General features: G+C 36.3%; 1 protein-coding gene across 2 annotated transcripts in view; it reads left to right on the top strand.

The window, feature by feature from the left end:
* GLS (glutaminase) overlaps positions 1-18614 on the top strand; it is a 66583-nt gene that overhangs the window by 10411 nt on the left and 37558 nt on the right. For both annotated transcript variants that reach the window (XM_056349213.1, XM_056349214.1), the window contains exons 4-7: positions 3944-4073; positions 4776-4855; positions 6742-6905; positions 13720-13778. In XM_056349213.1, the coding sequence (XP_056205188.1) occupies positions 3944-4073; positions 4776-4855; positions 6742-6905; positions 13720-13778 (433 nt within the window). The remainder of the gene's footprint in view (positions 1-3943; positions 4074-4775; positions 4856-6741; positions 6906-13719; positions 13779-18614) is intronic.

Below are 18614 nucleotides of genomic sequence, written 5' to 3'. Positions count from 1 at the left end.
TTACTGTGGTACTCTGTTGAGAGCTAACATGGTTGCGTCTTTTGTAGGAAGAGTTTTGAACATGAGGGCTATACAGCCGGTGGAAAGGTGCATCTCGTTGCACAGCAGATTCTCCTTTGCAGCAGCGGTTGTTACCCTTTTTTATAAATCAAAAAACCCCAGACTTCAGTTATCTGTTCCTCCTAGGCACATTGCATTTGTTGTGTGGAGACCCATACAAGGTTCTTGTATTTTATTCTCCCAGGTGTTTAAGGTGAGAAATATAATAATGTATCTACTCACCTGTACTTGCTTCAGGACTTTGAAGCATTGGTTCCCTAAATGTAAAAGTAGTTTAATTCTGCTGTTGAATTTGAATCCAAAGCTGCTAGATCAAATAAAGCATCAAGAATAAGTGACATGGAGTAGTGGTAGCATAAGCGTGTCTAAATCAATTGAGTCCAGTAGAAATTACCTGTAAAATTTGTTAGCTCATGCATCTGTACCATCTGTCTAACAGAAGTTTAAACACCTTTTTAGTTGTTCGAAACATTACACTCCAATTTGACTAAAATTGCTTTATCTTGAAGACTTCTGGCTTTAGAGTGCTCTCCACTTAAATAAAAATTTGGAAAAAATCTCCATGTTACAACTTGGGTTTTTAATCTTTCATCTCCGGAGTTTCTTGAATTGAAGGCTTCACTGGTGGACGTTTCAGAGAGAGTGCTTGACAGATTTCTTGAATTAGCTGTTTGTTGCATGTATATAACGTAACACATCTTCGTAGCATGAACGGTACCTTGCTGAGACAGCCTGCTGCAAGCAGTGCAGCATGGTAGTTAGCTTGCTATGTAGATTTTTTTCTTTCCTTTTTTTATTTGGTACCCTAGCTATGGTAACTACTTAATAAAGTAGTAGTAGTGCCATCTAACTATTGTTGGGTGAAACTTAGGCAACTTAATAAATAGGGAAGATTGTATACTCTAATCTTGCTCATGAAGCATGCATAGTTTGACATATCCTATTTTTTTGATCTGTTTCTATGACATTGTTGCCAATTTGTAGAAAAATTTCTAATAATCTTTGTAAGAAATCCTCTGACCCCTTTTAGCTTTTCCTTTAACTCGCATCTTGTTCCTGACAGAAAAACAGAAGAGTTGCAAAAAGCCCGATTTCTTAACTAACAATATTTTGTTCAGTGGTGGGGCAGGGGAGGGGAGGAAAGGCATGAGGCTGTTGGAATTGAGCTATTTTGAAAATGGCATACACTCGAATGAGATGATAGCTACCGAGTGACAGTTATAACTCTGAGGTTTAATCCTGATTCTTTTTCAGAATAACTTCCTTGGCATTGCAGATTTAGCCTTTGTCACAAGGTGCTGCCTGTCCCGCTTTATTGACCTAGAACTGTGGTGGTGCTAGCCAAACCTCCGCTCTGCGGGTAGGAGTCTGGGGATGTTATGTTCTCGGCAAAAACCTGACAATCTGTTGCTGGATCTCAGAGTTATCTGTTCGCTGCCAAGCGGCTGTGCTGCTCTCCATCTAGGTAGCAAATCCTGAGGAAAACTTTCATTTTAGATCTGTTTAACCCGACATATTAATAAGCGTTTTCATTCTATTTGAGCAATTACAAAGCTTTTGACAGCAGACGAGGAGGACTTCCATTAATACCTCATTTGTCAAAAGAATGTTACTTTTTTTTCTGAAATGTCTGAATATATGTAGCACTTCTACAGACCTAGTCTTGCTTTCTGTAATGCTTTAAACAGGAGAAAAGGTGTCCGTTTAGATTTATAGGTAGCCAAACAGTTCTTCAGAATTGGTGGGAGTGCAGACTGTGTTTTTAGCCAGTGTCTACTTCGTGTAGGGAAGCTATAATTAGCAAACCCAGCTAGAACTTGGAAAGGAATGGATAAACGTAGCAAGTTGAATGATAAAGGAAACAAAATGACCCTAAGTTTATGCTAGAGACCAAAAGTTCTGTTTCCAAAAAAATAAACCCCAAACTTTACTTTCAGGTTATACAAGTCATGGAAAGTTATTACAGATCGTAAGGCTTGCATCCTAATCTTCCTAACCCAAATGGATCAGGGAAGGGTTATAGATTGAAAAGAAATGTTTTCAAATAGGGGAAGAAATGCTTGGATTGGGATTTGACAAGACAGAAATCTTTAGGGTGAGATTATAAAAATTAAGAGAAAAGTTTGTATTTGAGTGGATACTGCCGCCTTTTTGTTTTCCATGCTTTGTATTGAGTTGTTCTAATAGGTTTTGGTGAACCTCAGTCTTTTTTTTTTTTTTTTTTCTTTAACAAGAGTGCTTAATGCTGTGCAGGTGCTACAGACAATGTAGAAGTGCATCTGAAGTTTAAACCTAATCCATGTTATATTGTTATTCCTTCTGCACACATCGCTGCCATCACTGTTATTAAGTACATTTGGAAAGGGGTTGTTGCACCTGGAATAGGTAACTGTAACTGGAGGCTGCTGGGAACAAAAAGGAACAGGTTTTTTTGCAAGATACATAAAAAAGGAGTGGATAGGCATGACAGATTGCAACAAAACCAACTCTGCTGCAATTTTAACGTAGACTAATGAAGAGGTGTATTACAGGCAGAGCAGTTCTTGAGAGGCTACTGTGTACAACAGACTTCTCTGCTGTTGCTCTTTCACTCTTGGAGAATAGTGCCTACCAGCATTAGAAATGGCTGTCAGCTGAATTCGGGCTAAGTACAAAGGAGTTCAAACTGAAAGAGGGGGATCAAAAGGGAAGGTAGTTCTGTCTGTTCACTGGTCTTGGCATGCATCTTCATTTTGAACTGATAATGACTTTTAATAGTAGGATTATTGGAAGTATCTATTCAGAATAAAATATTTCCCTAAAAATTAATTTTTTACTTTCAGAATAAGTGTTCTTTGGAAGGCTATGTTACTCCTTCATAGTATGGGCCTAGATTTCCATTTGTCTGTACTAACAGTATGTTTCTGCTTTTGTCAACCCTGCCAGAAAGCATAGTATGAACACATTAAGGAAACTGTTTGGTGTTAAACCTTCCTTTCCTCTTTCTTGCACTGGGATAAGGCTGTTAATACTCTTTATCAGGTCATATTTCAACTGACGTGTTAATGGCTCCCAATTCCCACCCTTACTCCTGCTCAACCTAACCCACAGACACACCACTTTCAGCAGCTTGTCCCAGCTTGTGTTTTGATCCTTCCTTTCTTCTGCTTCTCCTAGATAAGTCCTTTTCACTTCATCAGTTTTTTAAATGTACCAGATGGGCTGATGTTCCGAGGGTGTGGACAATAACGTAACTGTGTTCTGGGTTAAAAGGCAGCAAAGATTCCTCAGCTGGTGGTAGTTTGAAGCAAGAGACTTGCAGTACTGCTAACTTTTGCTTAGTTTGGAAGATGTTATCGAGTACTTCTGCAGAGTTTTATTTTTATTAGAGTGTAAACTCATTCCAGTTTGGTCTGTTGGCAGTGTTCTCCCTCTGTTCGTGGTAAAACCAGTTGGAGGCAAGAGAAACCAACCCTGAATCTCTCGGGTCCCATCTAACTCTGAAGTTAGCACTTCTTTGGGCAGAGGCTGGGTTAGAAACAGCTTCACATGTCTTGATCCCAAGAAATGCGTGGCTTAGATCCCTTTTGCAAGCTTAGATGCTACTTGAAGGCAAATTTGTAGTACCTTGCGGTACAGCCTCACAGTGGAAGCTTCAAAAAGAAGACCTTTTAAGTAAAAAGGCGTGAAAATGAATGCAATGAAACAATTTTAAATACTTTAAAAAAAATAAAACTTATGAAGTAGGAAATTGAAGAGTCTTTCTGATGAAGACCTGTTCTTGTAGGCATGTTAACTTCAGGGGACTGATGGTCCTTACTTAAATAGCATGTAATTGCTACTCAGGTATGCTTTTTGACAGTACTTTGTCAAAATACTAATAAACTTTTTTAACTTTTTGCAGGTGTGTACAAAGTAATATTGTGTTGCTTACTCAAGCTTTCAGGAGGAAGTTTGTCATTCCAGATTTTATGTCATTTACTTCACATATTGATGAGTTGTATGAAAGTGCTAAAAAACAATCTGGAGGAAAGGTAACCTGTTTGTAAATTCAACTTCAAACTTCTGTAGATTTCTTGATATTAAGCAAATATGTTCTTTAAGTAGACGGATTTTTCTTAACATTTTTAGCAAAATATTAAACTGATAACTTGGTGAAATGGTTTTGGAAGTTCATTTATGTCTGCAAGTTGTAAAGTGTGATAGAAATACAGCTCCTTATCTCTTAACAGTCTTCTACGGTTTTGAGGTTAGAATGAGAAACAGGGGTGTTTTTTCTATATTTTAGGTAAACTATTAAACTGCTATATAGCTTGTCAGATTAAACTTTAGCCTGTTAAGGAATTGTGCTGCTTTGCACAACTGGGTGGTTGTGTGACAGAAGTAATTGTCAACACCATACCTATGTTAGTAATTAAAGTTTATTCTAGTGTTTATTTTCAAAAAATTTTTAAACCCCCAAACTTGATTACAAGCTAAAATTTTATATGATTTGAAAACGCTAAACGTGCTATAACACAGAACAGAGGTTCCTCTTAGAACATGCTGAAAAAAGTTCTAATTGATAACGATCTAGTGAATATAGTAATTTGTAATGAAGTTTTAGATATGCTAGGTGATTATTGGTGGAATAATTCATTTGAACCTTATGTGTCCTTTCCATTGATGTTTGTTTTAATTGACATATATTAAGTATTTTGGATGTACTGTCTCTCTTTTATTTCATGCTGTGATAGGTTGCTGACTATATTCCACAGCTGGCCAAGTTCAGCCCTGATTTGTGGGGTGTGTCACTTTGCACAGTGGATGGACAGAGGTACATTCTAACTTTTAGATTTTGCTATTTCAGTTATTTAAACTATCTGACTCATACAGCACTTTGTGATATCTTGTGGTTTAATAAAGAAAAAGCTTTACTGGAGTTACTTAAGAAGTAAAACCCATTTGGTCATGTTTCTTAACTTTTTTCTGTTTTTCTGTTTAACCTGAATTGTTTTGCTATTATTATAAAATATTGTTTAAACAGTATTTGTAAATACTTTGTTTAAAACTGTATTATATTGCACTTACGATCCAAATAATTAATCTGTGGGTAATGTTGATGATAATCAAAGGACAGGATAGAGACAATGCTTACGTGGTATTAATCTTTGGGAGTTGAAGAGCTCTGTCTAATAGTACCCGTGCCTCAAGCTGTATTACTTCTTCTGTAAGTCACAGTGTGCTTAGAAGTTAGTTCCTTTTCTACACTTTAATGCTTTTACTCTAGCATTATTATAAGACTGCTGTATGTCTTTACAGAGAAAATGAAGATGTGGGAACTGGATGGAACTTAACATAACTTTGCTTTTCAGGTTTAAACTTTCTCCTGTAAGGGCGTATATAGGTCTTAGATACAGCTAGAGTTACCTTATTTTTATTTTTTATTAGTAACTTAGTGTGGCAGAGACAGTTAGGAGCCTAAATGTAAAGGAGTATCTCTCACCACCTAGCTATGAGGTAAGGTAAACTATTCTGTACCTACCTTTGTGAGTAGACAATGTGAGATACTCAGCAGCTTGCGTGTCTCTGCTGGCCCTCGGTTTGATATGGTCATACTGTGTATTCTGAGTACCATAATTTGTAGATGTTGAGTATGTCCTGGGTAAATGGGGCATTCCTGAGAGAGAGCGTTAGACTTGCTTATGGTGACTATGGATCGAGGTTCTTTTTAATGTGATCTGTTATGATCTTTGTTTCTTATTAGCCATATGCTATATAATCTCTAGGGGAGGAGCTGTACAAGTGAGCTGAAGTATTCTTCAGCTTCCTGCTTCAATGCCTGAATTACCATCTATCCATAGTAAAACAGCTTTAAAAGTAAAGATGTTCTTCCTTTTGAATATTTTAAATTGGCATTTTGCTTTATTTATAACATGTACTAATGAAGTGTTTTATAATGTTAATTCTTGTAATGTTTAATGTTGTGTAGTGTTAGTTATTATAATGCCAGAATAATTCGGTGAGGTTTCTCTGAAACATCATGTTTGCTGCAATGAAAAGAAACAAATACACTTCTGATCTTGCCATGGGAGAAGTGGCTGCTTGGAGCTTTTCGCTCTAGATGGGGCATATGCTGCTTGTATGAGTCATTCTTCAATGCAGTCTGACAGACATTGAAAGTAAACTTTCCAAAAGATAGCATTTAATAATGGTAATAAAATACCTAGGCCATTAGCAAAGGGATTGTAAATATGGCTATTTAATTCTTGCCCTCAAATTCCAAAAGTGAATTGGATCTGATCTTTGTTTATATAGATAGAAATACGTGTAGTGGCTATATTCAGGTCAGCTTTGCCCTGGTGAGTATGTGGTTTGCAGTTGAGTGGGGTAAGTGTGATACTAGAGGTGTGAGGTGATTTTTTGTTTGTTTGTTTTGTTTTGGTACAAACCCATTTCTGAACATGCTTTTGGTTTTTTACATCTGCAGTAATCACCAGCAACAGACTTTGTTATGCCTCGTTTATGGAGGCAGTTGTTAAAACCTTTACATCTTTTTGTTATGCTCTTTAAAATGAGACTTAGTAATAATACACTTTTGGTTTTTGGGGTGTTTTTGTTAATAGTCCTAGCATTTTGAAGAACAGATGAAGCATGTAACATTTTACTTGCCACAGCTGGCAAACAGGAAATTTCAAACCTCTTCATCTGTGTTTTTCCCAGGCATTCTGTTGGCGACACCAAAGTTCCATTTTGTCTTCAGTCCTGTGTAAAGCCTTTGAAATATGCTATTGCTGTTAACGATCTTGGCACAGAGTATGTGCACAGATATGTTGGTAAAGAGCCTAGTGGACTGAGATTCAACAAACTGTTCCTGAATGAAGATGGTAAGATACATATAATACTTAATAATACAAATACTCAATTTTAGAAAATTATAAACCAAGCAACTCAGTTTTTTCAGTCTCTTTATTTTACTTTTTCTTCTTAAGTCTTATTATTAAACAGTGTCCCAAAATATTTTGCTGTCAGAAGGGTAGGCTTATCCTTTGTTACTTGCTTTTGCCTAATTTTAGAATGCTAGCAAAAGATGCTTGATTACTTCTGTTCTATTTGATAGTTATCCAGCTGTAGGAGAAACCAAAGAATTGTGATAATGTAGGCATTTGAATTATATAGTTAGTTAGTTGAGTTGGTACCAAGTGGTGAAGAATTTAAAATCTTTGGTTCCTTTTTAAGAAATGTGTATGTCACTTCCCTTCTCCGCCCTCTGAGAAGCAGGTGCTGGTGCCAAAGGCCAGCACTGGGTGGCTTCCAGAAGGCAAAAATGAGCACATCTTCCCACAGATTATTCTAAACTAAATTTGACTGCTGATTCAAAACAACATTTTTTTATTTATTTTTTTTTCCTGTGGCAGAAGTGCTTCAGCAAGAGTTTCTTGCACAGTATTTATCTAAATTATTTCTTTTTCATATTATATGAATTCTCAAGCACGAAAATGTTATTTTTAAAAACATGGCAAAAATCTGAGAAGGATGACTCATGTAGCCTTAGAGGAAATACTGGATGTTATCTCTGAAACACAAACGTTTCTTCTAATGGATCTTCCTCAGTCAGAAAACAGACAATGTTTCTGTTGCCATGGTATTATAATTAATATTTAATTAACAGCATAAGGCTTGGGTGATATTTTTGTCAAGGACTGTATTGAATTCTTTCTTAAATATCTATATTACTAATATATTAATGATACATAATTATATTTAGTACATACCTTAAAATCATCTTTCCAAACTTACAAATAAAATGGGTCTTGACAATTTATTTTTTCTTTGTTATGTTAGTGTTAATGAAATACCAACATGCGTATATATTGTCAAGAGGGAATTAAGCATTTTGCCAAGCTTTGCTGTCTTGTTGTTGCTTTCCCAGTTTTTCAAAATACAACTTTGTACAGTATGAAGAAGACTTATCTTTCATGTCCTAAGAAAACTGACATATAAGAAAATGTTTTGATGGTGCTGAAAATTGCCCTTTTTTTTTTTTTTGTCTTTTGGATCAATACCGGTGTTCTGAGGCTTTTTTACTTTTAATGAAATGACAGAAAGTATAGTAATTATTTTCTTCTCTTTATTGCTGCTTTTAAAATGGAACTATGAGAGAAGATTAGTTGTTAGGATGTGATCTTTTATGTTACTGTTAGACTGTAAAAGGTTTTATAAGACTCTTACGCAATAAGAGAAATGGGATTATTGTAAGTTTTCCAGTGTGCATGAAATTAATGGGCAAGACTAATTAATCTGTTAAAAATTTTGATTTTTTTAAGTATATGCTTATATGGCCAGTATAGCTGACATGAGAAAAATGTGTTAAAACTAACCTGAACATTCTTATCTATACAGTCCTTAAATGAAAGACTAAAAGGTAGAAGTCGATTAAATAGGAACATTTCAGTTACAGGAAAGAAAGGGAAGTCAGGTTTCTGCAAGTGAAGGTGGAGGAGGGTAGAAGGGATTACATTTGTAGATTTAAATTAATGTATGAAGTTTGGATATGCAGAGTATTCGGCAGTTTGAACACGTGTGAGTACTTTGAAGATCATATTTGAAAATAAAAATATAGATATTTAATCTGTTTGCTTTCTGGTTATTGTGATATGGATGAATTTCATGTTTGTAATTGGCATTTCACGAAGTGACATGCAGGTAGTTGAAAACTGGTTTGGCATGCATCTGAAGCTGTTTTTTATACATACTACATTAAAGATTCCTAAAAGAGAATGTTCTTCCATTTCTGTGTTTACTAGTACTGAGATTCAAGCTGAAAAGAATGGAGAATATTACAAGACCATTTTAAATCATAGCTAAAAATGCCAACTTATAACAAAAAGTGTTATGAAGAATCATGTATGTTTTGAGTAAGGTCTGCACTGTACAATGGAAATTTTGAAACTTGCAGCCGTGTGAATATTTGATTTTAAAACTTGTTCTGTTTGATAAAAATAATATGGCCCATCAAATAATTCCAGTTTCTGGAGGACTAAAGCAATGCCCATTTTAATTATATACAGATTATTCTAGTTGATTGAAATAGCTCAGGGCTTTTACATAGTAAAATATGTCTGAAATAGGCATCATCAGGAACAATTTTCCTCGTCATGGGCATGAAGAAAGCTGTAAACTGATTAATGATTATTGAGTTCTGGATGCAACATGACTGACAGTACCTGTATATATGTACAGTTATTATCTCTTATCCGTACATGAGTCTTTCTCTTGATGATAATAATTTGTAGGATTAGTCAAATAATACAATTGTTTGTGGAACTTAGTCTGGTAATAAATGTTGCATTGTAATTGAATGAGGGATTGCCAGGAACCTGTTCTGCTGAAGAATTTTGTTAATCAAAGATGGAATTCTTTCTTTATGTTTTTGTTCGACAAACAAATTTTGATGTAATTTTGGAAAGAACTTGCCATGATGAACTGTTCTGTGTGTTGAAACTATGTTGCATATGTGGGGCAACCTCTGCTTTCTGTGCTGAAAGGCTCCAAGCCCTTTCATACAATAAGGGCCTAAGGCCAGTGGTGGACAAAAAAGGTCAGAAGAACTGGCAGAGGAAAATCACTTTGAGTTTGTTAGGGGAAAGGCATAGTTTGCAGCATGGCAGGTTGGTAGAGCAGTTGTGCTAATGGACAAGAAGTTTTAAGGTATTAAAAAATACATATTAATCACCATTCACAGTCTCCAGTGGAGAGATTTTTAGGTAACTAAATAAATCATATTTTCTTTTATTTTGAATTTAGATATACCTATTAAATGTATTGCAGTTCTGTATGTAAAGAGCTATTCTAGATAAGCATCTCCTTCCCACAGGAGAAACAAAGCACTGCATTGGTGAGGAATATATTTACTATTCAGAGGCGTTAGTGGGTTGTTTATGTGAGAGACAAATGGTTGAATCAGTGCTAGACTTAATCAGGGCATCCCAGTTAAAGTCAAAGGGTTATTATGACTTGTGCTTTTCATTAAGGATAAAACTATGAATTTACTCTGAAGTAGAATGAGATGGTACAGCAGTATAAGAGACTTCCAGAGAAGCTGCATAGAAGATTTTTATTTTTTCTGTCTGAGCAGATCATTGCCTTTATTATACAGTGTATGTGTGTGTTTATGTTTTTAGTGGTGTGTCAGCTTTGCAGAGTTTGATACCTCTTTCTAAAGATTAATAGATGAATTTGTTCACCTTTTTGGCAAACTGTTGCAATTACAGTATCGGTCTTCATTCCTTGTGGTTGTACAACATGGAATCCCCTTGCTGATGGCACCCACTGTTAGGTAAATTAGTAATTGCTGCTGCTTTAGGAGGGGACTTCCTTAAAATGAAGGTAGTGTCAGAACCTATACATGCCTAAGAGGTGAAAAAATACCATGGAATGAAAGTATTATTGACAAGAGTGGAAGACATCTCTTTGAATTTAGCAGGAGTCTTTCAGAATGTTGTAGGATTTTATTTAGACATCCTGGCCCTTAAAAAAGGCCAGTATATCGTAAGTCTGTGGAGAGGTTCTTCATTGTGGAGTAGAATAGAATGTTTCAGTTGGAAGGGACCTACACCAATCATCTGGGCCAACTGCTGAGCACTTCAGGGCTTACCAAGTTAAAGGATGTTATTAAGGGCACTGTAAATGCCTCTAAAACACTGACAAGCTTGGGGTGTTGACCCCCTCTCCGGGAAGCCTGTAGCTACTCTGGCAAGATAGAAGGGTTATCTGTCAATTACAGATATCTATGTATAGGAAGTGTTTGGATAGTATTATCTGGTGCTGTGCAGATAATAGTGAAAATAACTTTCCGGGACCTGGATAACCGTGACAGGATTTCTTCTGCTTAGAAGAGGCAGTAGTAGATTAACGGAAGGTGTTCTGCTCAGCTCTGTGATGTGCTTGTGTTAAGGAAGAGCTGGAGAGACCCTCAGAGAAGCGCTTTTGTTAGCGTGTGGCCAGCTGGGCTGCTGTACCTCGCTGTAGCTGTTAAGGCTCCCACAATGTGTTCCTTGCTGACTCATTAAGGTGTGCGTGGGGCGGAACATAGCACAGCTTCATTTCAGAAGTACATTCAGGAAAGCCTGTGTTTCGTTTCGGTAGAAGGGCCTTGGCATTTTTCATGTGAGGGCAGCACATGGAGGTTTGTTAGTTGTGAATTGGCTAGAGCTGGTACGTGTAGTTGAGATGTTAAGCAGTGAGAGACAGGAGTCTTTGGGGTTGAGGAGAAGGTAACCAAGAATGCCTCGTGACATTGAAGGTAAGTGGTGACATCTTCAAGGAAATGAGTTGCACCATACTTTCAGAGGCTATATTCTGTGTGTAGACTTACCACATTGATAAGCTTTTGAGTCGCTGAATGCTAAGTAAACATTACACATCCTTTTTATTCAGATATGCATGTGATGTGGAGTTTAGGAATACTTTTTTTTTTTTTTGCGTGGCAGATTGGAACCGTAGAGATGTGCAGAAGAGTCAAGAGCAAAACATAATACTTGTGGAATGGGCTGTATGTGATTTAAGTCATTAACATGTTTATGGACTGGAATGATACTGATGCTGATGAGAGGAAGCTGTAAAGAAGTGTAGCTGGAGCAAGAAACGAGGCTGGCAGACTGTTCTGATCATGCATAAAGTTGTGTTGGAGTGTGAGTTGGGATCCCCAGTTCAAGGAAACTGTTGGAAAAGTGGAGGGGGCTGTAGTGGAGGGCTGCCAAAGTGCTGTGGAGTCCAGGGCACCTAACTCCCAAGGAGTGGGTGAAAAGTGCTCCCGTGGGAGCCACTTGGAACTCTTGAAGAGCAATTGCAAAGATGAAGATTTGTGTCACTCTTCTTAGAAGTGGCAGATGATACAAGGGCCAGGGGCCCCACGCTGTGGCTTGGGAGGTGCAGGTTGGTTGTTAGGGTAGACTTGTCCTCTTGGAGGAACAGGATTGCTAGAGAGGTTGAGGATTTGCAGTATTTGGAGGTTTTCAAGACTTTGCTAGCTAAAGGCATGACTGACCTGATGGAGCCTTGGCAATAGCCTCGCTTTGGGTGGGAGGGTGGAGAAAATGCCCTCCAGATGTCCTGTCTGAGCAGCAGTTTGTGATTAGTCATTGGACTTGCACCATCTTTGATTGGTGTTCAGGTTTTTGGTCCATAAGGAGAGACAGAGTTAGGAAGCTCTGGAAATGCTACATTTTTCTGACTCGGAATCTAGTTTTAGTAAAAAGTCAAATATATTTGACCCAAGTTGCTTTTGTAACTGACACGAGTAGAACAGCATGTTCGATACAGGTGGATCTTAAGTACAATCAGATGAGATCAGACCAGCTTGTGAGTCCCTGTCAGAGAGGAGAGGAATGGCACTAACATCTAGAAGTACACAGGCATTAAGCTTGTATTTTAGCAGAGCTTCACTTTTTTCTTTTTTGGACGGAAGATACTTGTCTTACCTTTTTACTAATAGAATAATGTTTTTTTGAAGTTCCTTTTAATATTGACTTTCTGAAAAATATTAAAAGGAATTTGAGATGATTAGTTTTTGGAGATAATCTGATAGTTATAGCTGGCTAAGTGCCATTGACGATCACCAGTGTAATTTTGATGGGAAAGTGTGTGTGTGTGTATACTGTGAAGATTGGACTAATCTCCAAAAAGCAGTCACCTCGGTTCCTTTTAGTGTGTGTGTGTGTGTGTGTTATATATAAAAATGGTGAACATTTTGTTTGGGTTTTAAATTAGTATTTTTTTCAAATTTGGAGATATACAAAGTAACAGCAAATTAAAAAGAATTCAAACCTGTCACAATATTAATGTATTGAGAAATGGTTGAGGTTTTCAGATACCAGAACCCTCAAAAATCAGCCTCCTAGTTAAAAGACACAGCAAAAATGTTGGTTAAACAACAAAAAACCCCAACCTATATGAGTTAAATGTTGATGAATGAAAACTTGTGTTTGGGAGAAGTAAGGCAGCTGATAAGGAAGCTTTTTTTGTAAAAGAAGGAAGGGGAAAAAAATATTCATTTACATGAGCAGCCAAGAATGACAGGGAATGCAAAAATACTGTTAATGTGGAGAATTGTGAAAAAAAGAAAAACATAAGTGTAGCAGGTATATGCAAGTCAGTTATAAAGTAAGTTAAATTCTAGTGAGGTTGAGTAAATTGTTTGGATTTCAAAAGCTGCCAATAGAAACCTCTGATTGTCAAAAAATAAATCAAGATTTGTATTCGTATACAGCAATAAGGAAATTCAAGAACTGGATTTTAAATTATTTTTTTTAAGGACCTGTTCGAACACTGTTAAAATCATTGAGACTTGATAACTTGGAGGAAAAATTGGAAAGTCCTTTAGGGGTTGTTCCACTTGCAAATGTTGCATTGATCAGATCTTGGAACACTGGAGAGGATTCAAAAATTTTCAAGAAAAGGAATGATGCCAAACAGATTAATTTACTAGGCTGTTAATTAGCGTAAGGCTGAGTGTTCTAAGCTTGCTCAAAAAAATGTGTATAGTGTTGGGTTGCAGTATTTTAAATTTAGGATTGTATTCCATAATCATAGCTTTAAGTCACACATTAGTATTTATCATTTTTCATTTAAACACTTGACTGGTTTTGTTTGGCAGATGTGTCTTGGGATATATTTGTAATTGAAAACTGTATTTCACAGACAGGCCTCATAACCCTATGGTGAATGCTGGAGCAATTGTGATCACGTCTTTAATCAAGGTAAAAAGTTCATTTTTAGTTTCTCTGAGAGTATTTTAATGGAATGTAGAAAAAGTATCTTGTACAGCTTATGAACTGTTTGTGTGCAGTATCTGATGGCAGTTTACTCATTAGCAAGCAGACAGGCTTTGCTGTTTTGGAAGTAGTAACACTTCCAAACAGATGCAGTATTAGACAAGCAGCTCCTAAAAAGTAACAGTGCAGCTGACTGACTTTCTTTTTCCTGAGCATTTTTAGTTTTGTTTCCTTCTTTAACTGCACAACACTTGATAGTCTCTTGAGAGAATTGCCTCACATTTCTTGAATGCCAAGAGTATGTCCTCAGGAATATACTTCATAGCACTTAGAAATATGTTTCTGAAGGTCTGCTGCTCTTACATAGCACAAAGTTACAAGAGTATTTCTTGCTGTGCAGAAGAAATGAAAGATACTATATTTTGTACAGGAGCAATGCAGCTATATTTACTTGTCAGTCTTAATACTGAATTTGTCTGCTATTAACATACTGTACAACTAAATTATGTTTAACTTCTATGTTGCATAGTTTCTGTTGGGATGTTAAATGTGCTTTCTTAAATAAGCGTGTTTGGAAACACCTGTATTTTGCAGAGTAAGCCATAGCTGAATATGACTTCACATCTTTAGTCCATGATCTTGAACCTTTTGGAAAGCTGTATTTTATTTTTCCTTAGAAAATTCTGTATATATCTCTTGAAGTTGTAAATGGCATAAATTCCGTGTAATGCTAATGTTTGCTAGTTACTTTACTAGTATTTTCTGCTTTGCTGTTTTTTTTTTTTGGTAGCCACTGGTACAAAAAGCTATATATATTTTTATTTTTTTTTCCTAAGGGTACCTGCTTAGAATTGTGGGGAACATGTCAGTCCCTTGGAGTTTTGAAGTAGAAAAGTAAATACTCTTACCTCAGAGGTCTAAGATTCTTGTTTACAGCCTTTTTCTTAGTTATGTTTTAAAGTCCATTAGCTACAGTGTGTTTCTTACCTCCTATTTCCAAATTGTTGATTTTAAAATTACTTAGATCATGATTTTCTGTTATTTTATATTTAAAGAAGGTGTAAGAACTCCTGCTTAAAGACATTTATCTTTAATAGCTGTAGGTGAAAGAAAATGGCCTTAAGTATGACAGGTAAATTTATTCACATTTAATATTTTTTAAAGGTTGACTGAGCATTGAAATTCACTTGGATAATAGTGAATTTTAAAACCTGACTTAACACGTTTGTCTGAAATGTCAAAATGTTAGCCCTACTACAACATGCCCTACTGGTCATAAGGCAAAAACACAAGCATGTGCCTCTTGTAGCAGGCACATAGTCCTTGATAAATGGTGTACTTCTGAACAGATAACATAGATTTGTTTACTGCATGCAATTGTGATATTTGTTAGAAGGTTGGGAGATTGTTTTTGCTGGGTGGGTTTTTTTGGGTGTTTTTTTCTTTTCTGTAATGTTCTTATGAAGAGTATTGCATTGCACTGTCGTTTTTGCATGTGGTAACTGCACGTCTAATGGACGCATATCTTATCACACTCCATTATTTGTTTTTGGTGTGATTAAAATGTAGAGTATTTTATGTGCTGCTTCCACTAAGATACCCTTTGTCATTTGAATAACTAACCAAACTAAACATATTCTGAAGAAAATTACATAGAGGTTCACAGGTTCAAAGTTACTTAATAGTTATATTTTTCATGAAATAACTTCTTCACAATCTGCAAGTTAACAATATTGCCTAGTAACTATTCAGTGATTAAAATAATTCACATTTATATTTGATCTAATCTTAAGACTTGCTTTTTTTCTGGAAAAGGTGGCTTCAATTAACCCATGCTTTGCCCTCAGTTCCTCTCCATTCATTTTGTTTATTTGAGGTGTTATTTGCATATCTTGAAGACTGTGTATGGCTCCTAGAGTCCAGGAAAATTAAGGGATTATTAAATATGGTTGGATTCACCATGTAGGGCAGATGTATCTAATGATGTCATGTTAATAGCTATGGAGAGATTGTTGCTGTATTTCAGTGTTAAGAATGCTTTTACCTCCTTTGATACTCATTAGTTTATCTCTTCCTGAGAAATTGGTACAGGAAGTCTTTCAAAATTCACATACATTGTACTGAATTTAGCAGCTGTTAGTATGCATGTTCTTGGACACAACTGCTCCTAGACACTGACACAAATTACCATCATAAGAGATGATGCTTGGAGTACAGTATTTTTTTGTTAGAATACGTAACTAGGTAACATTTTTCGGGGAAAAAAGGGTTCTTAGCATCACATACCCAGTTCTGACTGTCTTAAGAATTTGGTATACACTCCTTGGAACAGAGCGTAGACCTGAACTGTAGTGTTCTGTTTAGTCCTTGCCATTTGTAACAATAAATAATAAAGTATATGTGCATGTTAAGTTTTACATTTGTTTGGCTTACCTAGGCATGACTGTATCATACTTTTACCAGCTTAAATGATTCTCCCACTTCCATGTGCTTGGAACTACGGTGTATTTACATTTTAGTGCCTTAACTCATGGCTTTTTCTAACTGTACTTGCATTACACTCCACAGACTGTTCCAGCAATTTAAAGCATGTATCTACAATAAAAATGCTTTAGCAAAAGGACCTAAGGACAAAGCAAAACCCTAAGGACCTTTTCCCTTTGTAATTGTACAGCCATTTGCCTTTATTACTAGTTATGTAAATTACATAGTTACAACAGTTTTCAAATAGCTGTTATCAAAAGAAAATTGTAGTGGCAATTACAGGAGTTTGTGGAAAAGTGATATTCAATAAAATGGTCAATTCTTCCGTGTCTCCAAGGAAATGCAGGTGCTGGAAAGGAGGAGATTCAGGTCCCGTACAGATTTAGTATGGATTCAGTGCTCTGTAACTACTCACATTTCTGTACATCACATTGACTGGAAAAAGTCTTTGTTGCCTGTAGTATGGATAGATTTCAATGCTTTGATCTGTTGTTTTTTCTTAAACTCAACTCTCAAAGCATGTCAGCTCCAGGAGCATCAGTGGTTGTGTCAGCAATACCCACTTCCATGAATCTTTATTGACCGGGGAGGGTAGCGTGTTAGAGGTACAAATGAGATGAAGGATCCAGAGTGAAATATGTAGAAGGCGGCAGATGGCTGTGGAAGGAATCACCAGAGGACAAGGGACTAATCTTAAGTCATTTTTATGGTATGCTTCAAGATCCCATCTGTAGATAAAAGCTTTCCTAGTCTAACAGCAAAGGTTTGGGCAAATACAGTGTGTATAAATCCTCGAAGTGCTGACAGCCACATGCAGGATCTTATGCAGCCAGTGACGGTAAACTCGACGGCTTGGTGAAGGGAAGTAGTCTGCGGTGATGAATTAACGTGGGAAGCATTTAGACACGTCAGGAGGGCATAGCAATATTCATAGTCCTTGCAAAAATGTGGTGTACAAGAAGATGACAGTGCTGATCTTACTGACGCTGAAAAAAATGAATCCAATGACAGCTTTTCTTTCTTGTATAAAACATGAAGAGGTGTGTATCTGATATGCTGGAGAGCTTTCTAAATATGTCATAAAATAAATGAGGCAGAGTGGTGGGAAAACCTGTCCAGCTGTGCCAAGGGGCTGTTTACTGTCAGGATGCAGTTATTAGGAAACCTATACAGTTACGGTCTAATACCTGAGGGGTGGGAAAATGCATGGTTTGTTGGGTTAATTTGACAATATAGTTACAATAAATAGTACAGCTGTAGCTTAATTGCTCTGTGCTACCCAATCCAGTTATCTTTTCTGATAGACTGATGTGCAAATGTACATACATACCGCTTTAAAACGTGTTGGTGTTGTGATCTTCTCTGCCAGGTATTTTATTTTGCTTGAAGTTTCCTCTTGTTCTGGGTTATTCAGTTTCTTGTAGCAACTAATTTTGGATAGAATGTATGTTCACATTATTCTGCACTTTTTATTATAACTCAAGTGTATTGGATGCTTGACATAGAATATGTACTAGTGGTATTTGAAATTACACGTATTCAGTGGTCACATATGCAAGCATTTAATACTTGAAGGATACAAAAATAATTCTTGCGTGTATTTGAAATAGTAATAGTATTGGTCTTAATGGGTCAAATGCTCTCTGTGACAGTGTGCTCTCAAGTATTTCAGAGCTGAAAACACATGCTAAGCTGTCAAGACAGCCGTTCTCACAGAACAGGCCCAGATTAACAAATAAGGTTAAAAACGTGTGTAAGTACAGAAAACTAAAATAAAGACATTGATAGTTAAGTTAATGTAAGATGCACAATTGTAAGAAAAGAAGTTTCTCGCGCTCTGACATAGCGTTATGATTTTATGGTTTTTTATGTTTTCACCACAGTATAGTGTTAGGCTATAAACTTGGCTTAAAAAAATTCCAGAAAGGAATTTTTGAATAATCTTACATTATTAGGAGATTATAAACGTCTCATGATTCCCGTGTTTTTATTAGCTTAGTTTAGATTCAAAATTGAAAAGTTACTTTAACTAGAGACACATGGTAAGAGTTTACGGGGTCTAATTGTATGAACACTGAATGTTGATCCATGAAAAGTGGCTAATACTAGCTACTTTTCTAATAGATATTGCCTAATTGTGTTGCAAGCTCTGGTAAGTATCCGTGGGTCTCTTCTTCGCTATGTACCTGTAGGCATGCAGCCTATGCAGGTGCTTTTATTTTTCTGGTAGAAATACTTTTTATTATTTCTACCTTTTTTTAAGGAGAGCAAAAAAAGGGAAGATCACTAAAACCTGACACAGTCAAAAAATTCAAATTTATGATTGACAGCCATAGT

The sequence above is a fragment of the Falco biarmicus genome, chromosome 8 (genome assembly GCF_023638135.1).
Source record: "Falco biarmicus isolate bFalBia1 chromosome 8, bFalBia1.pri, whole genome shotgun sequence".
Classification (NCBI taxonomy): Eukaryota; Metazoa; Chordata; class Aves; order Falconiformes; family Falconidae; genus Falco; species Falco biarmicus.
This window is presented reverse-complemented; position numbering and strand designations above follow the sequence as displayed.